The sequence below is a fragment of the Oenanthe melanoleuca genome, chromosome 13, assembly GCF_029582105.1.
Source record: "Oenanthe melanoleuca isolate GR-GAL-2019-014 chromosome 13, OMel1.0, whole genome shotgun sequence".
NCBI lineage: Eukaryota > Metazoa > Chordata > Aves > Passeriformes > Muscicapidae > Oenanthe > Oenanthe melanoleuca.
This window is the reverse complement of record NC_079347.1, coordinates 15,781,854-15,808,386: the sequence shown is the minus strand read 5'-3', so window position 1 is coordinate 15,808,386 and position 26,533 is coordinate 15,781,854. Positions and strand designations below refer to the sequence as shown.

The 26,533-nt window shown below is 38.1% G+C and overlaps 1 protein-coding gene across 1 annotated transcript in view; it reads left to right on the top strand.

Moving 5' to 3' along the window:
- The window catches only part of TENM2 (teneurin transmembrane protein 2), a 602,965-nt gene that overhangs the window by 139,054 nt on the left and 437,378 nt on the right, over window positions 1-26,533 (top strand). The window contains exon 4 of the mRNA XM_056502736.1: window positions 25,318-25,593. Within this exon, the coding sequence (XP_056358711.1) occupies window positions 25,318-25,593 (276 nt within the window). The remainder of the gene's footprint in view (window positions 1-25,317; window positions 25,594-26,533) is intronic.

The window sequence follows — 26,533 nt, the reverse complement described above, 5'->3', positions numbered from 1 at the left end:
AATCACTACTTTCACAAAGTAAGGTAGTTTGAAGAAGATTGCAAGAGAAGAACAGTTTGAACAGCACTGAAATGTCTCTTCAGTGTAGTTTGTCCAGTGTAATTTTGAAGGTCGAGTCTTGGTCTTCTGTTGATTGCCATACAAGATTCTTCCTCAGCTTAAAAAAACCACTTTGCTTGGAAGAAGTTCCCAGTATGTATGTGTTTTATTCCTAGCATTGCACTTCTGTCCATGTTCTGAGCCCAGCTATGCCTTGCCAATCTTTTAGCTACCTAGCTGCCACTCTCATATTCCTTCTTTCCTTATTGCCTCGTTTATCCTCTCTTAAGTTTGGAACCTTGATAGTAGTTGTTTTCCCTGTTTCTTCTCTTGGCATGTTTTTCCAAAGTATTCAGATATCACCTAAACCTTTAAGAAATTTCCTTATACAAGAGGATGGCACTGAGCACTGCAGCTGAGGGGTTTTGTTTTGCAGTTCCACCAGCACTTGTAGAATATAAAGAAATGTCTAATGCTAAGGAAATTTGAGCAGCTGGGTGACATCAGCTCTATTTTTTCCATTATTCCATGTGAAAACCACAGAATAGCCTGTGGTCAGTTTTTACCTTGAAGTGAGCAAGTTGTCTGCTGTCTGTGGAAACAAGTGGAAATTTTGATTATGAAATTGATATTCATAATCATATTTGATTATGTGAATTGGTAAAGGCTCAGTTGCAGGGGACTCAGTTCAGTTCAGTACTACTTTGTCTTTTCAAATACATTAATCAACTCCATTTGTTTAAATACTGAAGTAAAAATTATCAGTATTTTAGGTTTTGCTACTTAGGCCAGAGCAACGTTAGTCAGATAATTGACCAGAAAAAAAAAAAAAAAGGAACAAATTGCATAAATGTTATTTCTTCAAGGAAATAGCCACTCTGTGCTAGCTGGTCTAGAACTCTATATTCACTTTAAAATTACTTCCAGTAGAGTACTGTGTTTTAAGGATGGCAGTTTATGATGATATATTAAATATTATAAAAATAATAATTTTTCACATTATGTAATTAGAGTACCAAAAAGCTTTTTATAGATGGTAGTGAATTTGACTTCATAGCAATATCTGATTTTCTTTTGTAGTTTTTCTGTCCCTGAGATAGGCATTTGAATGATAATGAAGAAAAGCTAAAATGATACTTAGTCTATGGGGAAAATATTACCTTTGACTAAAATTATTTACAATATGCTAAAAGTTTACTACACAAAAAGTGATAATCAGAACTTTATTCTTGCTTAAGTAATTTTACCAAAGAGAGGTGGAAAGAGTAGTATTAGTTATATAGTTTCTCTTTTTTGGAGGGTTGGGGTTTAGTTTCTAGTGTGTCTGCTAAACTCGATGCAAATATATTTTGACACTAATATTAAATTCACGACAGCAAATAAAATTTTGTGTATGACTAGGCAACTAAGTGTGTGTGATCCTATTCAGATGGTTTCTAAATTCTTTCAAAAGTAGCACATTACCAGGATGTGCTTCAAGCACTGAATTTATAAAGTAGATTGTTAATAATATGAAAATGATATATCACAGCTGTAATGCCATGTCTTCCAAAGTTAATGAATACTTACAATTTTCATAATGAAAAATTAAAATAAGGTTAAAGTGGTTTATAAGACTGCCTACAGATCAGCAGAAGTCTAATTAGAAGAAAGAACATTAAATTTGAGGGACTTGGAAATATGTTACCTAATGTCATATATGGACTAATCCTGCACTTGTATTTAGGATTGCTCAAATGTGGACAATTCAACCAGAACACAGCACAGAAAACTGAAATGTTATTTGCTCTCTGAAATCACTGTGTACACAACAGATTGTGGGTTTAGATGTCTTCAGTACTTCAGTTCTGTGAGTCTCTCTTGTTGACTCAGTGCAACAATCTCTCATCCGTGTTTGCCCGTTTCTTTCCCATTTCTGAAGTAAAATGAACCTTTGTGCTTGTTTTTGCTCTTACCAAGGCTAATGAAGCTTTTGCCACGGTGCTGTGGCAGTTCTGGGGCAGCTGCTGTGGAACAGAGGAAACGAGGTGCTGGTTGAACACCCCAGGGCTGCTGGGCAGAGCCCACTGCCCACAGCTGCCTGTTTGGAGAGGTGTGCTGCACAGCTGAGGCTTTGCTGGGTTTGTGGAATTCACCCTCAAAATCACCTTGAGCTTCCCTGGTGACGTTCAGAGCACAGGGAGCTGCTGTGCCGTGCTCATACCTGTGCTGGGGCAGGTGGGAGGTGGAGGCTCTGCTGGGAGAGGGCAAACTGCGTTCTATTCCCACAGGTGCTGCCCAGGCAGCAGGCTTGGGGAGGCTGCCAGTGCAAAAACTGACATGATGTTGGGATACTGCACTTCCCTGAGCTTGTTTTTGCATTTGTTTTTAATGCAGAATGTCTATAATTGAGAGTATATTTGGAATAAGCTGCCTTTGTGGTTATCAAATACATCAGCTTTGCTTTTTGTGTTTATATGTCAGGCTTGTAATTCTTAGAAGCTGTTATTGCATGACAGACTGCTCCATCTTAATTTCAGTCTCTTGAATTCATCTTCTTCCTTCATTTCTTTGACAGCACAACAATATTAGACCTTGATCCCAGTGTATCTATCCCTCAGAGGATTTGCTGTGTGGTGTTTTTTGTGGTCATCACTACATGAGCAGAACAGTCCTTGTTAACAACATTCCTCTGAAGTATTGTTTTAGAGCAAATTTTTAGTTGATCTCTCTCTTTTCTCATTGTGTCTACAGCTTCCAAAAGTGAAATGGAATAGAATTTATCTAGTTTTTCTCCAGTATCTCTTTTACTCCTGAGGATCTTAGTACCCATTTTAAGGAAATGTATCTGAAAAACTATTTCAGAAGGGTGGTAATTTATCCTCTTAACCATACAGGCATGATATTTATAAAACAGAAACTTTGGCATTTTAAGACATGATGAGGATCTGTAGAATAAGAAGGCAAAGGAAGAACTTGGAATAAACAGAATGACTTGACAGAATAAATAAACCTGAAATTATGAAGTAATTTTTACAGATGTAACATTTTCTTTAAAATTATATATATACCAATGTTTTATTGTTTCATAGCATGGATTCAGTTATTGAATCTAAAGTATCCATTTGCTCAGCTGTGGAGTAGTGAAGAATAGGGATTTAATTTAGATTCAATTTTTTCCCTGAAAATTATGAATTTTCTTATTATATAATATCTTGAATTCTAATTTAATTTTAATTTAATTTAATTTATTTTAATTATCCCAGCATTAGGGTTTTTTTCATCCTGATTGCTTAAACTGTAGTTGGAGCAGGTGAAGTAGATAATCCTTTTCATAGAATAGTTTGAGTTGGAGGGGACATTAAAAACATCTCAATCCAAGCACCCTGCCATGGGCAGGGACATCTTTCACCAGACCAGGGTGCTCAGACTCTATCCAGCCTGGTCTTGGAAATTTCCATGGAAGGGAGCCACAGTTTCTCTGGGCAGCCTTTCTATTCAGATAAAAATAGGGAATGGCCATTTCAGATAGCAGAGAAAATACAGTTCTTAGGATACTTGTCAGGCATGGGAAGGGCTTGTTTACTTGCAAACAAATAAATGGCTCAAACTGATAGAGATTTACCTTAGATCCTCCTCAGGTGATGGAAATATTGTGCTGCAGGAGGGGAGTTATGGTCGCATATCAAAAAATGCTGTTACAGAAATGCACAGTAAATTTCCACAAATGATTAAATAAATTAAGCTCCTGGACACGTTTATGGTACTGTTTTCAAAACAGAAATTAAAATCTATGTCTCTGGAGGTTGTATGACTACTTAGCAAGGGAACAGACTTAAAGTTATTGGTAGCATCAGTGAATAGCAAATATGCTTTTTTTAAAACAAGATCTATTGTACCTCATATGTTTACCACATTTAGTCCAGCAGTATAATTTACTTAATGCTCTGTAATATTCCTGGAAAAAAAAAAAAGCTAAGTTCATATGTAAGAAGATAGGTAAAGTAAGTACTTCATTTATTGTTTGTTTTTGTAAGAGAATGTCTTACAGAGATGGTGGCTCTCAAAGCCCTTTATCACTTCAGCTTCCAAGACAGAGGGTGAAGTTGGGCTAAATCTCTGCACTAATTTTACCTTTCTTTACCTTTTTTTCCTGAAAGGTATGTTTCTGTTGTCAGCAGCTCCAAGAAGAGTTCTGGGGTTTGGTTCTGCACTTGGTCTTTGGCAGCCACAAACTTCCCGTGAAATAACCAAAGGAAATCTTTTAGCAGAGTGAGCAGCTAGAGGATGAAGTAGACCCTGTTGCATAAGAGGGCAAACTGTGATTTCTTATCATTTAACTTCCCCTGTTCCACTTAAAAACATTTTCATACGGACTATCTTAAATTTCTTATGACTCCAGGTTGTAAATTAACATATGGCATAATCTGAAATGCAGATGAGGGGAGAGAGGGCACTTGTGGAAAGTGGCTTCTTGTCTTACTGTCAAGGAGACTGTTATGCTCAAAGTTTTATATTTCTGCTGAAATCCATAGATATTTTTGGATATGCAGGTGGTAGAGTATGTCTGTCAAATTTTCTATTTTTTTTTTCTCTCAATGAATTCTTTGCAAGAATCTTGGCAAAATATTTTGAATGCATTTGTGTTTCTTTTTCCTTTTTTTCTCCTTGCATTCACTATTCAATTACATCTCTTTTTTTCTGTTTTTTTAATCTCAGTGGTCCTTTCTTAAAGACTTCTAACCTGTGCAGAATGATACTGGTAAATAAAGATTTGTAAAATCACAGGAAAAAAAAAAAGTGTATCTAGTGAATTTCATAGAAGTGACAGTATCTTCTGTGGTGAAAAGGTAAAGTAAATTCTCAGATATGAGGATTGATGTGGAAGAGTTACTGAGATGAAGAGATGAACAAGGCTGGTCAGGAACAATGCTGAAAGAGGCTAAATAAAAAAAGGTGTCAGTGTGGGCTTTAGCATGCTAACTCTGGGCAGAACCAGCAAGAAGACAAAGCATTAACACAACTTTTGGAACGAGCTCTTATCTAAATTAATACTGAGATACAAAAGACAAGGGTACCAAGGTACCTGAGTTTATTGAAGGCAGAATGTGTGGTGCTTTATTCACTGCCCTTCTCAAGCTCAGGCCATCCTGAACACATCAGGCAGTGTTTGCACAGCCACGGATGAATTTGGAATTGTGCTTATGATGTCATCCTTCCCCACCTACATTTTCTTTTTTTCCCCCCAGTCTGTATTTGTCATGTGTGTGACTGGAGCTTGAAGTGCTGTGCTGATTAAGGGCATAGTGCCTGTTTTAATTCTTTTTCCTTCCAATAATTAATCCTAAATAATTAATAGCCACAGTATATCTGAGTTCTCATTTTAAAGCTGTCACTTTATTTTTTAGCATTTTCATTATGACATCATTAATGCTTGATTACAATGATTTTGGGTCTGTTTGGCCACCAGTACTTCCCATGGATTTGAATTCTCAATTTTCAGTTCTCTTGTGTTAGGGCTGTGTTAAAGCAAATGTCATTTTCCTAATGAGAAGTGAAATTTCACATCAGCAGGAAAGCACGTGCTGAGCTTGGCTTTATTTCTTCCATTAGAATGTAATATTTTATTCTTCTAGATAGTGTCATATATGTACATATAGTTTTATGTATTTAATTGCATTTTCTATTTATTTTCTATTTATTTTTTCTTACCTTCAGAAAGCAAATGTTATTGTAGTTTCTGGCAATGAGCTTTTATTTACTAAGGAAATAAATTTTACTTTCAGAGCTTTTTGATTAGAAAGGAAGAAAAGCAAACTGATTATTATGAATTATAAAATTATTCAGCACTGAATACCAGTGGATAATCCAGGCCACTTTAAGATGAAATTCTTTTTTCATCTATTTAACAGGCCTCTAAATGATAATGAACTTGTCTTGATGTGCATATTAATTTGTGGTGAAAGGTGGTAAATGAGAAGTTACCCAAGATTTAAAGTCTAAGAAAAACAACTTGAAATGCCTCTACTTCATGTTTTATGTAGCTAAAAATGATATCAAATGGAAGAAGACAGAAGTGATATGCTTAAGAATGAAAAATGTATAGATTTTAAGTAATTAATGGGGTTTTTTCCCTGAAGAGTACAAAAGCTAAGATTATATATGTCATTCTGATGTACCAAATCCTATTTAAATAATTGAGATGTTTGGATTTTGTTATTTTTTTGTCTTTCTCAAGTCACATATTACACCAGTGGGATAAATGATGTTGTTTCATTCCCATTTCACAGACAAAGTGCATGAGAAAAAAGATTAAGTGAGTTGCTCAGGGGCATGAATAACATTGTGAGCTGAAAAAGGCAAAAAAAATCTTTGCACTTAGATTAGTAATCCATTTTTATTTATATTAGCTAATATTTCCACTGTTGGTTTCTCCATTCACTTTCTGTTGTCTGTGTAGCATGTATTCTTAACTAATTAGAAATTATTTTGCAAACTTCTCTGATTAGTGAGACTTCGAGCCATCCATCAAAAGGGAGAGTTCCACTTCAGTTAATTCCATGTGTCATGTTTTCATCTCATTTTCTGGTGTTTCTGGAAAATGCATATTGCTTTTATCCATCACAAAAACTGTAATAATAATTTAGAAAAATAAAGATTAGAGTGCTTTATTTGTTGTTGCAAAATAGAATTAAAAAACACGAAGGTGAAGTCAAAGACATTCTTTTACTGGGTTTTATTAACATAGAAATTACTCCTGTTCAGGCAGCTTTATTAATATAGTTTATTTTATAAAGATGTCTGAAACTGCTGGATTGGGGAGAACAAAAGACAGTCAAAGAAACAGAAAAGGTGGGCATCAAGAGAGACGATAGTGGAGGCTCAATGAGGGCTCTCACACCTTAGATATAAATGGGAGAAGAGGAGGAAAAGTGAGCTGAATTTGCACAAATTTTTATAAGTAAGTCATCTAACTCTGATTTTAAGTGTAAATAACATCTCAGAAATAATTGATAACCATGTCTTTCACTGTGAATCCAGGTTTATTATCTCCTAAAAAAATGTCAAGAGTATTTGAACATGTTTGGAGACTTTGCCTTGTTGGCTAAACCCAGGATTCACTATGGAGGTTCTTTTCCAGAGACAGAATTTTTTATTGATCCTCGGTGTGTTGCTCTGAAAATTGACCACAGGTTTCATGACAGTGGTAGTGTCATACTTGGAGTGTCCTCTGGTGCCAGGAGATGTAATTATAAATCAGTTTTCCATTGGGAAAGGGCCACAGGTGAAGTGCTGCCCCTGAGCAGTGTGTGGATCTCCTTGTTTCACAAGGAAAGGAAAGAGCCCATGTTCACCATGACGTGGATATGGGAAGGTCTAGCACAAGATTTTCAGCCAATGTTGCCCTGTATCAGAGGAATTTTTGTTGTGATAGTTGATGAGTTCCTTCATGGTTCAAGTGCACAAGAAAAATTGTGTTTGGAGTGTGCTGTTGCAGACACTTTATTCTTCCTTAGATTGCTTGTACCAGTATATTTTGCAGTCCTGTGAGCAATTTTTATAGTGTTTAGCAAAAAATAGAAGTAGCTAAGTCTTCTAGTGGGTTTATTCAGATTATAATATCCTTTCTTTTAATTCTAAAGCAGGAGGGAAGGGTCACACAGTGTTTGGTAACTTGCCTCCCCCACTTGAGAGGATTGCAGGTAAAGTGGGAAGGGAGCCAAGTCCTGGTTTCATGTCCTTGCAATTTCAGCTGGACTGTTCCTGTCAGGTTATAGCAGATATTGTCATACGTAAATGGATTCAAATCAAATAGAAATTACTTTAGATTTTTTTTATATGAGTGTAATTCACAAACCTGAGTCCCTATAAAATCCTATTAAATTCTGAAGTTTTTTTTTTTTTTACATGTACTGATACATAGAGCATTGCAAGCCTTCTTTTTTTTTTATAATGGGAAAATGTTTGGGGAGATAAAACCATAAGCTGTAACTGATCAAACGCTGGCAGATGAGGATTTTGTTTCCAAGTTGATTCACCCCCCTGTCCTTTCTTTAAGCTTGAGAAATCACTTAGAGGTGGCTTGAGAGTAGGATATGGCTCATTGATAGGGAGGATTTTGTGGAATTTATGGTGGGAAACTGAAAATGTGCTTCAACAAGTGAGGAAAAACAAGGGGAGTAAGGAGAGGAGGTTGAGGTGTGGGAGCAGATGTGTTTTTACTTGGGTCCATCCAACCATTAATAAGCTCAGATTTGAGTCCTACTGGACTTTGATTAATAACCCTCTGCTGGGAAACACAGACTCACTAAACCAGTGGTGAGGAATTCCGAAGAAAAAGAGCTAATCTGACAAGTATTATCTCTACAGGCACACAGAGAAATAAATGCTTTGTTGTAAGAAATGCACCATAACTGATCTGTGACCTTCCTGGCTAAAGCAACAGCCTAGGGAGGTTGTTTTGACTCCCAAAATGAGTGCTGCTTACTGTGCTACACTCACCAGGGCTTGGTTCCTTATGTCATTTTACCTATGGAAGAAATGGATTAAGCTATTCTTGAAGCTGGCTTCATAGAATGAAACAGATACCATGATCTGGAATTTTATAGTGTTATCAGAACTTACCTATACTGGGAAAAAAAATCAGAATACTTGGTAATTTCATCTTGATGAAATGTCTACCACTGAGGCTTGACTAGTAAATGCATCATACTTTATTTTTTGTAACTGAAGATGCTGTTCTGCTTGCCTGGCTTTACAGCTAAAGTGAAGCAGGACTCTGGGTAGGCTATATTGACTATAACTGTATCATGCAAATGAGCTGAGGGAAATTTACCCCTATATGCTTATTCTTTTACAAAACCTTTAAAATTCTTTAAAGAGAAGCAAAGATTGAATTTATTCTATTAAGAAATTGCGTGGTGTATTTTCTTTTTGTGCTTTCTTTTTGCAGAATATTTTCCCTGTGCTTTTTCATATTTAGAACCTATCTGAGTTAGAAATGGAAGCCTAAAGGTTTTTCAGACAAATTGCTGAGGTCTATTAATTTGTATGGTTCGTTTGTGCTCTCCATAGTCAAACTGAATTTTCTGGTGCATACTTTGGTTGTGTAGGAAATGCAGTTCTATTTTAAAGTGATATCTAGTCCCTGTAATATTTTTTCCTATCAATGGCAATGTCTTTGGAAGACTGAGTCCCTGTAAGGTTGAAAAGAGTCACTTCAGGAAATAAAAATAAATTGTATGTGAGGAGTTTGTGAAGAGAAGCTTCAGTGGCTGGTGAAGGCTCTTACAGGAGTACTGAGGGGAGGAGAGGAGCTGTTTAATGCCAACTCTTCCTGTAGCCTGTCAATTTATTCATGCAGTGGACCTTGCAAGCCCAATCCACAGATGCTATTTTCTGCTCCTTACTGAATAAAACTCAGTGCTGGGTCCTGAGTGTAAAGATTAATTAGTCAGTGAGTGTTAAAGGTCTGTTAAAGCCATTATGGCGTGTGTCCACAGAGACAAATAGGGGCTATAAAACACTGTGTTTGAAACCTAATTTTACATGTGTATTTTTCATTAATAATAATGATGGTAGTAATAATTATGGTCTTTTCATTCTGAAAGCTCTCCAAGGACTAAATGCATAGTGCAGTGCATACTGTGCAGGAAGGATCAGCCTCACTTTCCATCACTGAAATGCAGGCTGTCAGGAGGCAGCCCTCGAGTGATGGGGAGCTGCTTGTTGGCCATTGCTCAGACAGCTGTGCAGTGCAGCTCCTCCAAGGAAGCTTCTTCTGCCCACAACTAATTGTTTCCTGAGCTGAGGCTACTAGAAAATGTGTGTCACTGTTAAAGAAAGATATATAATTACTTATATTTTCCTTTTTTTTTTTTTTTTTTTTTTTTTTTTTTTTTACTTAACATATCCTTCCATTTGGTTGCTAACTCTCAAATAGGCTTGGACTTACAACATTGCTGAACGTTTGACTTTTTATCAGAAATTTTTAGCTAAGTTAATAATTTTTAGCAATTGGCCTAAATGGGAAGAATTTGTAAATATAAGCATATGTATGAGTTGAAAATGCTCTTGCTCATTTCTTAGGACTAAGCTGCAACTGTTATGTGTGCACTGAAAATGAATGTCAGCATTACCAGCACTTTCAAAAGTGAAATACTCCCCTTTGCATATTCTGCATATTTTTCTGTGGGGTTTATTGGCATTTTTGTGTATATTTTTTGTGTTTAGAACCAAAGTTGAAGGCAACTGAGATGAGTGAACCAGCAGATAGGGCCTATCTCTTGTACTTAAAACTGTTCCAGCATGAAAAGCTAGAATTGATTATAATACTTGTAAAGGTATTCCTTCTTTTTTCAGAATGAGATTTAAGCAGGGAAGGAAGCCTTTATAAAAATTCCCAGAGTTTGGGTTTGTTTACCCCATTATGTCCAGCTATGGAGTCCTTGTTTTTTTAATACAACCCTAATTTACCAAAACTGACTATATCTATTCTCTATCTGGTTACAAATGAAGAAAATTGTAGGCATGAGTGGAAGGTAACCTCCAGTTCCAGTTGGGACACTGCTTTGTGCAGTGTTTTGATCACATTGCCATATTTGGATCAGAAGGTGCAAAGATGTAATAGATCAGAAGGAAATAATCAGAAGGTAATACAGAAGGAAAAAGGATGGCATTTTTCATGTAAAAGCAATGGAGTGTCAGGTCAGATTCCCATTGTTTTTGTCAGAATGCTTTCCAGACTCCTTGTTACACACTGACATCTTAGACAATTTAAAAAATCTGTTTGCTCTGTCCAGCAATGGAGGGGAGAATTCAGAAGTGTGTGCAAAAGTGTTCTGGGGTTTCTTCCTCTCTTTGAGATTGTCTAACTCCTGCAGTGTCTAAGGGAAGCCTTGTTCCTTTAGGAGAACAGTAAGCTGTTGTTTCAGCCGTTGTGTTGATGTCAAACCTGGGAAGCACAGAAAAGAAATGGAAAGATGTTGATTTGTTGAACAGCCTTCCAGCACAAAGATGACTGAATGAAAAATGGATAGAGATGATGATTGGTTTAGTGTCTGTGTTGCATCAAACTATGGTGCAGCGAGAAAAAGTTATTCTTGGAGAGAAGTTGAAGAGGGAAGAAGTAAAAGAAACAACAACTTGGTGGCCCTTGCCAGATTACTAACTACAAATGATAGATAACCAGTCATGTTTTGGTACCTCCATGGACAGTCATTCTAGAGGCTTCAAGAATTTAGCACTCTCACCATAGAAACTGAATTAATCACTCACTTTAGCAATATATTTGTGTGAATACATAATGAATGAATGAATGAAGTCAAAGGGCTAATAGACCTGGTGAGCAAAGCACTTTTCAGCTGCAGGTCAAGCAGCAATTGCAGATCTGAGGAGCTCCTTTCCCAGTGACAACTTGGTTTCAGTGCTGCAGGGACTGACAGGGCCAAGGGTGTGAGTGGCAGCACTGCTTGTTCACCTCGTCAGAATTCTTGATACTGCCTGCAGCCCTAGCCAAACATTTCACATCTTGTGATGAAAGCTCAGCAACTGTAGTCTAATCTCTTAAAACATTAGCTTATGGAAACGTGCTTTATTCTAAGATAGTTATCATTTTAAAAAAATGGTTTAGGCATTAGTTCATTTTTGAAGTAATTTTACTGGTATGTGTGTAGGAATTGTGAGTGCTGCAGAAGGTCTTGTGAAGACTGAGGAATTCAGAATATTTTAGATGCCTTATTTGCCTTTCATTTGGCAATCAACACTTCAGTGGAATAATACACATGTTAAAATTAATACTTGGGTGTGACAGTTTTTTTGGATATGTGCCAAGGTACATGGCCATAATTCCCTAGTTCTGTATATGGCAATGATTCTTCACAAATATTCAAAACAGTTACAAAAAGTTGTAATTTGGGCAAAAATTTGTAATTTTCATATGGCAATCTATATCAAAAAATTGCAAATGGGAGAATGCCTGCTTATAGTCATAAGCTTTGATTTAATTCTGAGCTTTTTCAAGCACTTACCTATTTTGATTGATATTTGTTGCAATTCACGTTGTATTTGATGTAAATTTTTAGTGCTTGCCAGTGATTAGAGAAGCCAGTGCAGGCCATTAACATGTCTGAGAAGGAAGAGTTCTCGCAATATAGCAGGGCCAAAACGTGTTTGCAATTTGCAAATTTGTAAAAAAAACCCATAAACTAACAACAGTAAAAGTTTTAACAAGAAACATTTCAGAGGGAGAAACAATGTCTGAGTAATCACAGTGGCCAAGGACTGAGAAGAGGCAGCAATGTTCTTTGTAGATGGAGGGCAATACCACATTGTGGTTTTTTCCATAATCTTAAGCTTCTAAATCTCCATTCCAGCCTTTTGCTGCAAAATTAGACTTTAATGTTTCATTATTTACATGCAATATGAATTCAGTCTTCATAATAGTTAGCCTTCTCTCCATTTCATTGTTTTACTGTGTGCTTTTTGTAGATATTAGCCTTTCATTTTTATTGGCAAAAGAAAAAAAAAAAGAAAACCTGAGTGCATTTTGAACACCGCAAATTAATCTAATTTTTTACTGTTACCTTTTAAATCTTAATGATGTATGTGTTATTGTATAAATCATGTGAATGGCTCATGTATAACACTAATAATAGCACTGCCACTAACAAAAGAAAGCCAAGTTGTAAGTGGTGGATCTTGTACACTTTATGTATGATTATTTCATAGGGAGCAGAGACTAACAAAAGCCAGTAACGATGGATAATTTAATGCATACAGCATGGCTAGCAAATCAAATGCCAGAAGTTGCATCTTAATTAAGGCAGATTTTTCTGGATTCCTTCTAAAAACCTCCACAAATACTACAAATGCAGATTGTGAATATAACACTGTAGGGTAGCAATTTATTGCACTATAATTTTGTTTATGGCACTACTGATCAGCATTTTCACTGTGGTGGCTTAAAGCTTGACTCTTATTGGAATAGGCATTTTGTGGAATAGCAATGACCAACAATTACATAGTTTTTGTCATTTTCATATGGGTATCATTTATTAACAGCAATATCCAAATTAGCATTTCAGAGGTTTTTCAGGCTAGATGGTTTTAACTGCTCCTTCTCACATGAAAGTCTTAATTTCCTTCACAGCACGGACCTGTGAACTGTAGGAAATGACTGTGGGGGTCTGTACCTGATAAATCTGCCTTCTAATGAGGGTCACAGCAATGTGGAACTCCTCGGGTGGGAGCATCCCTGGCATGGGTGTGCTCTGGCCCCAGGGTGTGACATGTCCAGGGGACAGAGCTGGGCAGGAGGGGCTGTGCTGGCACTGCAGGAGGGAGGGAAGGGAAAGGGGAAGGGGAAGGGGAAGGGGAAAGGGAAGGGGAAGGGAAAGGGGAAGGGGAAGGGAAGGTGCCAGGCTCAGAGGTGATGTAGCACAAGGGCTCACCTGCTCCTCCTGAAGCTCCACCAGGACACTGCTGTTCCTGCTGGGTGGGGATGGAGCTGCTGCCGCCCAGGCTCACAGAGGGGCCCTGGGGATGAGCACAGGACAGAGCCCAGCTCAGCAGGAGCCCTTGTGGCTCTGGGCACTCTTCTTTGTGGCCCTGTGTCACTGTGTCCCTGATAATGATATAGAATGGACATCTCAGATTTGGCCTCCTGTAGCAGGGTTAGATGCTGGGGCTTTGGAGTCAATCTTTGACACATGTCACAGTTGTTAAGGTAGGTATTAATACAAAATAATTCATTTGTGTAGCGTTCAACTTTCCTGGAGCTGTCTATCAGAAAGTTCTGAAGTGGATTTCTTTAAAGACTCCCTGTCTCCTGAGGAAAAGGGGATAAGGCAAGTGTGTCCCTGGACAGGATCTATGACTCATTATGTCAATCAAATTCCACTTCAGAGGGGAATAAAGAGATTTGTATCTCAAAGCTGTGCATAACGACTTCTTGGCTTTTCATTTCATATTTATGAGCGGTTTACTTTGAAGTGTTTATCAGGCAATACGCAGAAACATGAGAGAGCATTGCCTGAAACCATGTTCAAGTGTCTAATCTGTTAAATGCTTGCTGAGCAGGCTAGTTCATCAGTGCATGCAATGCAAAAAAGAGAGGAAAAAAATAAACTTTCTGGGGTTTTGAAGCAGAATCTTTATATTAACAATATAAAAAGGATTAATAATGCCAAGCATTTTGAAATAAATGTAATATATGAAACTTACAAAAGTTGGTTATGTTCTGTGTTAAGTAGATAAATAGTTCTTTGCTTGAAAGGAACCTTGACAGTACTTAATACCAAAACTATACAGTGCCACATCTGCTCTTAAGACGGGAGCATTCAGTATCCACAGGATTCTCACTGCTAATTTTAAAGGCTTGAGGCATTCATAAGAGCAGGCTGGTGTAGGTTACTTTTTCCCCTCTAAAAAGGGCATTTCCTGATAACAGGAATGTTAAAAGCTGATTTTAAAAAAGCAGAGGCATTAGTCTGCAATGGAAACAAGTTTTGAGCAGTATTATCCATTTTGCTGTGTGTTGTGCCTGCAGTGGGACTCTGAAGAGGCAGGTATTGTTAAATAGGTCAGAAATTAAACCCCATAATTTTAGCTGAAATGGAAAGCAAATGGCAATGTTTATCTATTTCCCTTTAGCTCCAGTGGGTTAGTTAGAAGAGCCCACATGCCTCGTGGTGCTCGTTCCAGTTTCCTGTTCACAAGTTTTCTGCTACCAGTGCTCTCAAGTCAGTGCTTACCTGGGTGCTTTCTATGCATGGTATCCTGCATTTAATTTGGAAACCAACTTCACTTCCAAGCTCATTTTCAAACATGTTCTTACATATAAATAATACTAAGAAGGATCAACAGGAATTTCACTAGTTTGGTGCTTTTTACCAAAAATTATTTAAACTAAAGAAGTATCTTTTCCCCCAACAGAGAACATATTTGCATTTGAATGACTTGATTTACAGGTTCCTGCTTTGGACTTCTTAAAGTTATCCCTAAAATAATTTAGACGACCACAGCTAATCTCAACTGTACACTTCTGATTATTTTAGCTGATAGATTTCTGCTGTGACTTCACAGGTCAGAAATCCTTGGAAACTTTTGGATTATTCAATTTTTTGGATGGAGGGTTCTCTCCTCAGGCTTTCCTCTTCAAGGATGAAATGGTTATCTCCTTGATTCTATATCCATGCATATTGTTCACCAAATTCCCAGTTTAAAACAAACAAACAAAAGAAACTATGCAAAAATTACCCCAAAGCCCTATATAACTTATTCTGTGTTCAGTTCCCATAACAAAAGTAAGTTGTAGAAGAACTTAAATCCAAGGGTAGTTTTGTGACATGTATGCCTGTTCTCTGTTCTGAAGTCTTTAAAGAGATAACAAAAAAGAAAATAGAACAAGCAAATGCCTTTGAGAACCACAAATCTGAAATTTAAATAGAGGTGCTGGCAAGCTTTAGTATGCTCAGCCGAATCAGAGTTCATCAGTCTGAAAGTGAAGGATAAATCTGAGTATCCAGAGCCCGTCATGGTGGCTTAAGCCATGGAGCCAGCAGCCAGCTGAGCTCATGTGCCCTATCACACCGGTAATTAAGAACACAAATTTTTCTGATAAGGCAGTGCCTGCAAGGCCACAGGCAAGAGATGTCCAACAGCAGCAGACAGTGCTGCTGTCAGTATTCACGTCATGGGTGAAGAGGCTGGGAGCAGAATGGACAAGCTCTCATCCAAGGCATCCTGTAAGCAGCAGAGAGGGGAGGGTTTTGTCCCATCCCTATTCTCCAGTGCTGTCCTTACATAGTCTATACCCCCTTTCAAAGATTTTAGGTTCAGAACTGCTTGTGATTCTCATATAACCAAAAGGGACTTATGTGAACTAGCCTAAAATGCTTCTTTGCAAAATGTTGGTAGGCTGAAAAGTGTGAACTAGTGGGAGGATTAATGAATAATCCAATCTAATCTCCCTCTTGCTAAATCCGAAGAGTTCTATAATTGGAGTCTGAAAACTCAAAAATAATAATGATGATGATGATAAATAAAAAAAATAATGTAATAGTATGTTGCCTAGGCCTACTTGACCTTTATCAGTGAGATGTGAATTTATCATTTCACCTGATCTGCAAGGCACTTATGAAGCAAGTAAAGGCACTTAGCAATTGAGATGACGTGTGTGTTAAAAATAGTCAGATAACACAGCCTGCACAGTAACTCTCTTTCAAACCAACTGAATTTTGGTTTGATTGTGTAGCATTTACACTTTATCTCCTAAAAATAATGCCTGACAAAGATTTTGGAGTCAGGCTGAAAAATTTTTAATGCAAAACTAAGTGAAAGACAAGTGCAGTATTTTTTTAATTACAGCTGGTTCTTGTGTAGAATATTTGATCTAGTGGGGGAAAATCATTCTTTTAAAAGTCTGTTTGTGAAAATCAGGGTCAACATTGTCCCATACATAAAAGATTATTTGACAAAATTGTTGATCTAATTGAGATATCTTGATAATTTCTCTTCAGGGATTCGCACACTGCCACCTGTTAAACGTAATGCAAAGTGATGGCAGGAGCTTGACTCACTCTTTGGCACGCCTGCATGTCCCTCTATTACTGACCAATAAAGTCAGTCCTGGCAGCCCTTCAAAAGTGAGAGGGAAGGGACAGCAGGAGTGCAACAACTGGCCCTGTTGTTCCAATGGAGTTTTATAGAGCAAAGATGGAGTTTCAAACAGCAGAAAGTTTGAATAAACAGAATCTATAACCTGTTTATTGGCACATAACACAAATCTTCTCTGTTCATTGAAGAAGGGAAAAATAGTTTAAATTAAAACATTGCTACTGAAATTCTAAACCACTGAAACAGAGAGAGTGTAGATGAAACAGAGAAGAGGTTTACATTAACCAAGGGGAGTTGTGGTGCTGAGGTGGGAAGAGAACCTTGGAACAGCCCGTGCCTGCCAGCAGCACTGCTGGGTGCAACAGGTGAAATCTTGGTGTTCAATGTGGGTGCACAGGGACCAGGAAAACAAAATCGAATAGCAGCATGGATCTGGTGGCTCTGCAGTGCTGTTGCTGTAGCCCTGTGTCTGCTGGATGTGCCAAGATCACTGGGTTTGGGGTTGTATGCTTGGGATTGTATGTGCAGTGTGCAAATAGTCATTGGTAGAATGAAAGACGTCCTCTATTAAGGGTGTGTGTCTTGTCTGTAGCAAAGTTCAGGAGCAGTAATCATCTGGAGTGGTGCCAACAGATCTATTCATAATAAAACTGACTGGCCAATGAAAAAAGATGATTTTTTAGTCAGGATTAAAACTGAAAAACGGAAAGCAGTTTATAATTCAGTCAAATAAATACATATGTTTCCTGATCTTCTCATATAATGAAGGCAATTGGTGAATGAAAGAAAATGTGGTTGTTTGTAGCTAAACTTCTCAAAGAGCTTCATCTACTTCCCTTGATACCTGTTTATAAGATACTTATCTTTTACTCAAAAATTATAGTGTTTTAATTGTTTTAATTTCATTATTCTCCAAGTTTGGCATGAAGTTTATGTGGTTTTTTATATGACTTTTCCAATTGATGCAGTTCTCAGTTTAAAATGTTTGATTTTTTTTTTGGGAACCTCTTCATTTTAGGTGAACTATTTTCTCACTCCTCAAAGCCATATGTATTGGTCTACTCATGGTGCTCCTAGTAAGATTAGAAATGCAGAGTTAAAGCTGGCATCTGTGTCATTTCTGCAACCTGTTAGGAGCAACATCATTCAGAATATAAACACAAGTTCTCAGCTGAATAATGGTTTAAACTTTTTATTCTACTGTAGAGGTTACAATTTACATTACCAGTATTTCTAAGTGACATGGTATTTACAGTGAAGAAGCACCTGACTAAAGAGCTGACAGCTGCTAGTGCTCAGAAATCTTTATATGTGCCTGGGGACCTTCATAAAATATAGAGTATCTGTGTTCCTAGCTTGTGAAGCAAGGTAAAGAGAAACAATTAAGATTTTTTTTCTGTGTTGACAGCTGATTTTTTTTGAGAGTTCCCAATTAAACAGTTATGGAAGTATGAAAGCTTATTACCAGTGACTTCTACTGTTTCTTGAGAGCAGTTTATTTATCCAGTCATGAACAGTGGTTTATTTTTTGTCACTTTTTAAATCTTGATTCAAGAGTATAAAAATAAGAAAAAGGCTTTTCATTAATTCAGCAAACTATCAACAGCTCATTTATACACTGGTTGTTTACTACAGATTTTCATAGAGCTTTTGTCTTAATAATTGAACTCAGTTTAGTGTATCAGTGAAGATAAACAGCCATACAGTGATTTTATCCAAAAAGTGCTTTATGTGTGGGTATATATAGAGAGAGAGTCAACTGGAAACCAAGGAGAACTCACTGCTCTTTTCTGACATAATTGAAAATACTTTAACAGCAGGAGACTTAAATCTTCTGAGCTGGACTAAAATGAAAATGACATTTTTTACTGGTGAAAACTGACCAGTAAATTCTGTGGGACCATGGTGTAATTAATTTACTACTTTGTGCTAAATGGGCCTAAGTGTGCATTGCAAACATGATTAGTCAATACAGATACTAAATGGTAGCTCTCCTCTATTGGGACTGCACTTCATTCTTTCCTTATATTGTCTTTAAAACTCACACCTCTTCCAAGTTTGCATTTTCCATGGAGCTGCAGTTGTTATTCCTTCATAGGAAAATACTGTGCTTGTGCGACAGGAGATAGAATCATGTCTTGAGCAGGTTGGTTAACATACAAAAGCAACTTGAAAATAATTCTTTCTGTGTTCTTTATGCTAGCTAGCACGTCTAAGTATACAGAAATTCCTAATCTTTTCTTCTGTTTCTGTGATGGATTTTATTTAGAAATTCACTATCTTTTAAAAGGAAACAGGCATTTAACAAAATTATTTTACAGTTTGATCCATTTTGGGCTGAATATAGAAATATGCACTCTAATTTTTTTTTTATAAAATTCTGTTAAACTCCAACAAACAAACAAAAAGCCCCAAACAAAACCCGCTATTACTTTGATGGGGTTTGGACTGGAGCTGGGGAGTTTATGAGAGCTTCATGGTTTGCCATGAGGCTTCACATTCTGTTCTTTCTCTGCTGCTTGTAAAGGAAAAAGTAACAGGAACTGAACTTTAGTCTCTTTGGGTTAGTTTGTTTGGAGACTGGACAAGGCATATCTTACTTGTTCTAAGATGGATGCTGGAGAAAATCCCTCATGTTGCCTTCAGTGACTGTTGTGTTGGTTAAACCAAGGTGTCTCCATGCTTTGAAGGGGGACTCCAAGTCTGGGAGTCTTTCCCCTGTATCTGTGTGTGCATCTCTGCTGAAATACAGGAGATTTTCTGGAGTCTGGGTGCAGAAGTGCTGGAAGCTCTCAGGTGTGCCCAGGAGCTGCTGCTGGCTTGCGAGGTCAGCTCTGAGCAGGGCTTTCCCAGCCCTCTGCTGCCAGACAGAGAATAATAGGGGAGGCACAGCCTGGAATTTTCTTTCTGCTGGCACTTAATCAGGAAGGAGGAGAAGTGCACCCAGGGAGAGCACAGAAGGGTGAAGCACAGAGGAAAGCAGAGCAATCACTTACAGAATCGCATGCATCTGTGTCCTTCAGGTTTGAGAATGGACAGTCAGTAGGAATAACACATCCCTTCACAATAAATGAAGCTGTGCTCCTTTTACCATTCCTCTGAGCTTGGAAAAGTTGGAAAGATTGGCTGAGAAAGTAAAGTTAACCTAAAGAATTTCAATGTGGGCTGTGTGGGGTAGATAATAGTTATGCTTGCTGCCTAGCTCCATCCCCTTGTCTTCTCAAATCTGATTTTGTCTTTAATCAACATCAGCACTTGAACAGAAAGCCATAAATGTATACTTTCCCCATAGCCAGCATAGCATCAAAATCAGGTTCATCACCATAAGGTGATGGCAGAAATACAGCTGGGATAGAGTGGAAAAGGCCCTGACTCTGTGTGAGAGCTGCTCAGCAATAGCTGAACACTCACACCCCTGTGCCAGCTGCAGTGAAGAAAATGAACTCTATCCCAGCAAAAAGCAGCCCAGCATGGGCATCTCAGAGTCAGAAAGGAGCAAGGCAGATTATAAAAGATTATTAAAGAATTCTGCTGTTGTTGATGGGAGAAGCTAGGAAATCAGCTTTACATTCAAACCATGTATTGCAACATGCAAAACATTTCTGTTTGCTGTTTCTAGTCAGTTCACTGCAGAAGGGACCAAAGCAGACTGAATTTATAAAGAATTAAGCAAAGCATTAGAGATTTTTATAACGAGAGACCTCTTCCAGAGATTGGACCTAAATTGTGGTACTCCTGCCAGCAAAATCATTATAGCTCTGAACATAACAAAAGCCTGAGAAAGGATGCAATGTCTTAAATAGATATATTTTTGTTATTCTTACTTTCTGTAATTGATTGTAGTAGCAAAGACTGTGAGTGATATTTATCCTTTTGATTTTAGACTTAGCCCAGTCTTGAACTTGATGTCACGTTGAAGGCAATTTTATCTTATCTGTGCATTACTGCTTTCAGAGATCTTCCTCTGAGGCATCTTGTAGCGATCACAGCTGGATTAGATTAATCTTCAGAAGGGCAATTCATGCAGTTTGTGATCACCCAAATGAGACCTCTGCCTAGGGGTTAGGTGAAAGTAACCTTTGCTTAAATGGTGATGCTTTCTAGGCTTAGCAGGGATAATGAGTACAGTAGTACATCATTGAATTCAACACACTCCTAGTAAGTGTTTATATCCTAAATAACTGAAACAGTAAATTTCTGTACAAGGAAGTGCACTACAGATAATAGAAGTAATGTCCTCATTTAAAGGAAAACATCTATTCTATTGAGAGACTATTCACAGCATGCAGATTATGGGCAATGATGAGCAAGTACATAACATTATATTACACTGCTAAACTAGAATACTGCTGGTCTTTTTTGTATGAGAGATTATGTACACCTTAAGGGAGCAGCTGGGTTTAACTGCCTTCCTTTAAAGAAAATCATCTAGTGGTTCCTGCAGGAGGGGATGAAGGGACAGAGGATGGAGACTGCTAAGCTCTGTTTCATGTGAAAAAGCAAAAACCTTGTGACTTTCTATTTTTGGTGCTGTGTTCTTCAAGGGAAAGAAGTTACTTTTTTTTCCACCAATAAGGATCTAACATTATCTATCTGTTTTCTCTTAGTGTCACCAGTAAGGTAGTAGATCCTAGAATCTGAAAAAAAGCTTTCAGTGTGCAAGAATGGATTGTGCCTGCTCATTTCAGTCCTGCTTTGCAAGTGGCATTTTGGTGGGGGCATTTCAGTTCCTCTCAGCTTCCTGCAAGCCCCAGGTGTAGGGGATGGTGTCTCTCACTGTAAGAAGCCACTCTTGCCTGCCTGCTCAGGTTGGCAGTGCAGGCTTGTGGCTCAGGACGTGGCAAGCAGTGCTGCACTGCTGCCTTTGCTTGTCCTCTACGAAATCTTGCTATGCCTGAGCTCCCAAATCTCTTAGAGCTGTAAGGATGATACTCCTTGAAGGACACTCTAAACCTTCACCCCAGGCCAGGCTGTGCCTGTGGTTCCTCTCTCCAGTTCATAAGTGCTGTAGTTTGTGCTGGCACTGGGGCAAGGAGGGCTGAGTTCTTACTGAGCTTTGTCATCAGGATTCCACGTGGAGTATTCTGGCAGGCTGAATGCATACAAAATGACTTGGGTATTTTTTCATCTTTTGTGAGACTATACTTGATCTGCAAAGTAATAATAGGGTGTCCAAAGGATGGCAGCCAGGATGGGAAGGGCTTTGAGGGGAAGCCACGTGAGGAGCTGCTGAGGGCACTTGGTCTGTATAGCTGGAGAAGAGGAGAATAAGGAGAGACCTCATTCCATATGCAGCAGGGCACAGAAGGTGCCCTTTCTTGTGAGGGGAAGAGGAGGGGCAGGCATTGATCTCTTCTCTGTGCTGACCATTGACAGGACCTGAGGGAATGGCCTGAAATGCTGTCAGGGAAGGGTTAGGTTGGATATTAGAAATTCTAAGATTCTTCACCCAGAGGATGGTTGGGCACAAGAACAAGGTTTCCAGGGAAGAGGTCACAGCACCAGCCTGGCATGGTTTAAGAGGAGTTTGGACAGTGCTCCCAGGCACAGGGTGTGGTGGTTGGGCTGTCCTGTGCAGGGTCAGGAGTTGGACTTGGTGATCCCCTTCCATCTCAGCTTATTCTGTGAATTACTGGACAAATTAATTCTGTTCATCCAGATTTTATTTATCCTCTATGTGAATATACAAGGGTAGTCTTCTGATGGCATTAATACCTTACTGTGCAATAATGGCTGAGTAAATGAGAGAAGAATATGTCAGTGGGAGCAGTTCATATGTCATTCAGGGCATGTGGGTAGTTTCACTTAAGGAAAACAAGGCATGTAGGAGAACATGGTCCAGAATAAGAAATGGACTAGAGAATATAATTGTAGTATTTCCATCTTCCTCTCCTCAGATTTTAAATAAATTAAGGGCTATGAAGATATCAGGAATTATAGAGATATGTTTCTATATTTTTGTATGTAAAATACATATCTGAAAATCTCCTAAATATATATGTGTGTGTGTGTGTGTGATGTGGTAAAACAATTATCCAAGAGCAAATTATTCTGCCATTATATGCTGCCTTAGAGAAAAATCTCAAATAATATTTTGCAGAAGCAAATGCCAAAAGTTAGTATATAAAACTAATTTAAAATCTACCAGTGAAGAATATGTCTTTACTAGACAGGGAAATTTCTGGAATATTTCATGTCTACCATCAGGTCATAAGACTATAAAGGGATTTCTGAGAAGCAGCATAGAAAATCCTTTCCCAGAGGTTCAGGGCTGATTCCATTTGTGCTCTTGATATGATCCACTTCTCAATTTTTTAAAATTTGGTCAGTTACTGGAAAATGCCAAGTTCCCAGGTAATAAAACTCAAATGGGTGAATGAGTTTTGTGAACAGTGTATTTCAGTACATGCCAATGCCATTTTCCTCAGACAAAGTAAGAGCAGGATGCTAATCAAAATGAAATCATCTGGGCTTGTAAGGGCTGTTAAAATCCACAGAATATCATCAAAATGTTTTACTGTGTATATACAACAGCTTAATTAAGCTAATACATTCATAATTTGTGTGTATTTGTAGACATGCCACCAGCGAACAAGAAAAGTTGAAAATCTTCATTTTCATGATGACTTTAGTAATTTTACCGTGTATCTAATGTCAACATGTACCCACTCCGGGGTGGGCTACTATGGGCTACTATGATTCAGTTCAGTCCATTTTTTATATTAATTTTGGTTTGATTTTGACCTTTTTATTGATAAGTCTAACCATAGTCTGCTAATATGACTGAAGCAAAACTCTATTCAATCAAACTGTTTTTGTTAAATTTCTTCTACTGAAATTGCACATGATTAAACTTTACATTTTCCTTAAAAGTAGCTTTATCTGTCATGCTAGAACTCTTCACTTATTACAAAAATAATAAAAAAATACTAAGCAAAAGATCTCTAGACTGAAGTGCACTTGAGAAGCTCATTTTTAGGACTGTTGAGTTCCCTGCTTTTGACTAAACCATTAAATTTCTGATTACTACATTAAATATTAGAAGGCAGGTGAAATATGCTCCTAACTAGAAGGGTTTGGGTTAATTTGGTGTTGATGAAAGCGAGCCAGCTTTTTTAATGTCTGCTTTTTATATTCATTTTACACATTGCCACTAAATGCTGCATTCCTTGGGAAGCATCTTCTGTGAGAATTCTTCACCTGTCCTCAGCCATGGTCTCTCTGTCACTGACCCTAGGGTGACACAGCCACACACCAGCCTTGTCACTGCTGTCTGGGGACATAGGTCAGGCTTCCAGAAGAAATCCAACTCCTTCCTTCAACTGATGAGCTTCAGGAATAAATTTAAACTGGGCCCCAGTTTTACATTTTACATGTGTGCATACACCCCTTATCCAAATTGTGCTTTAGCAGTTAGATATGAGGCTGGAGAGAGCTGATAAAAGAAGGGGAACCAGATAGATTAAAAACCCTATGAGCTTTCCTGGCTAATGTGAGAAAGAAGTTCTAACTCTTAAAAAAAAATCTCGTGTCCTTCTTTATTAATAGAAGACTTTTATTTGTGTGTTTTATTTAGTGTATGAATTTCCATTGTTTAGCTTCATTCTGACAAATATATAAAGGAAGAGGAAAAAATAGAAATGGATTTTGGGCAAAATAAAGCTACTGTTTTAGAAACACAGACCACAGATCTGGTGTGCCTGTGAATTAAAAAATTAGTTAAATAATTGGCAGTTATATTGCCAGCACCTTTAGTCTGGTTTTTGTTTTTAGCTCAATGTATTGAAGCTCAAATTACTTTGCTTTTCAAAATCTTTGAAAGCCTTAGAGACCAGTGAATATTTCCCTTTATTTTTCTACTGCCCTGTTCATTACTGTAGGAAACAAGTACATAAGCAGAAATCAGGCAGCAACTCTGGACTTTCTGAGGACTCTGGGGGACTCTGTGTGCTTTAAAAATGTATAAGATTTTGTCCACTGAGTCGTCATTTACTGCTAAAGGTCACATGTTTTGACATTGTCTCAGAAAGTTTTGCCTTTAAACCAAATGACCTCCTGGTTTTGGTTATCGATGCATTCTTTCTTTTGGAATATGGGGGGAAAACAGTTACAGTGTAAGGTCTATCTTGGTTTCTTTAGCAGATATTTAATTGCCATTTGCACCAAATGTAAATATAAAATTGGTGACAAAGTTCCATGTTACCTCACTGATGGATTTGCATTCTTTCTCTATCTCTGTGAGAGACTTGTGTATTTGAAAATGAGCTTCATTTAAAAAAATTCTCTTTTTGAGTGATCAAATGCATTACTTCAAAGCTCATGCTTTGTCTTATAAAGAGGAGGTTACATACACACTAAAGCAGGTCGTGTCATTAGCACTTTTCATGAGGTTTCTGTTAATCTCACACCTAAGTGATTAATTATTTGGGACTAAAAGAGTAGCCTAAAATTTAGAGCCCTTCCTACCTTTGTTCTGTATATTTCATCCATTTTAGATACATTCAATATTTTCAAGGTTAAGTCTTGCTAGACAAGTGCACCGTAGATTTCGATAAGTAATTCATTGATATATATAGCAAAATTGAACAAAATTAAAAAAGCTCTGATGTTTTCAAGCTGAAAATAAATCCCCTAGCTTTTTAAACTAAATTTTTAATTTTTTTTTTTCCCTTGTCGTTCTAGGAACCAACTTCACGCTGGCGGAGCTGGGGCTCTGCGAGCCCTCTCCGCGGCGCGGCGGGTACTGCTCGGACATGGGCATCCTGCAGCAGGGCTACTCGCTGAGCGCGGGCTCGGACGCCGACTCGGACACGGAGGGAGGCATGTCCCCGGAGCACGCCATCCGCCTCTGGGGCCGCGGCATCAAATCCCGCCGCAGCTCCGGCCTCTCCAGCCGCGAGAACTCCGCCCTCACGCTCACCGACTCCGACAACGACAACAAGTCGGACGAGGAAAACGGTATGGAAAATGTGTGTTCCTAACCCGAGAGAGCCTGAGCAGGCTGAACATGCGCCAGGCTGCTTTAAAGGGGAGCTTCGCACGTTCTCAGTGTGACTAAAGCTGGTTTTCAACATGTTTTGGGGTTTCTTTAGCATCACTATTATATGTGCATTATATTTGATCTTACAATTTACTTTTCGTGTCACAGAAGTTTGTGCTCCGAGTATCTTAATGATGAGAAGCAGAAAGAAATTTCCAAAGAGAAATAGTTTTTTATATGTGATTTTTCTACACAGCTTGAAGTAATATTAATAATCCACAATGTGCTGGTAGCTGTAACAATGATGCTCATTTGTAACAATCAGAATTAATTTTATGTATATTTTCCCATGGTTTTGAAGTTGTAAAAGCAATTCTTTTGCTTTTTTATTATTGGTATTTTAGAAAGCAAATTTATGCATCAGGCTGAGGCAGAGCACTTGTGTTTAGTGTAGTTCAAGGTCACAGAAATGAGACTTTAGGCACAGCACCAATCAGTAGTGACCAAACAGCCTGGCATGGTAGAGTCTGAGTGTCCTGTGTCCTGCACTGGCCTCTCAGGTGCACATACCAGAATCAGACTCTTCATATAGATCACCCTGAAGTTCCTACCTGGAGAATTTTCTGGGCTCACATAGAACTCAAGATAGAAAATAGTAAAAAAAGATTTGCAGGAATTTGTCCCCCATCCTATAGGGTGATGAAAGTGCAAACTCAGCTTAGTTAAAATAGAAACGAAGGGATTTGGATCTTGTCATTCTGTGGAGGTGAAGAGGAGCCTCCCTAACATCATCAACCTTCAGAGCAACTGTTCCAGCTCATGACACCGGCTCTCTGCTAAGCAGGTTGGGATAAAATTCTGTTTGATACATGCTGGGTGTCTCTCAGAAGAGGATTTTTGTAGGTGTTTATTTTGAGC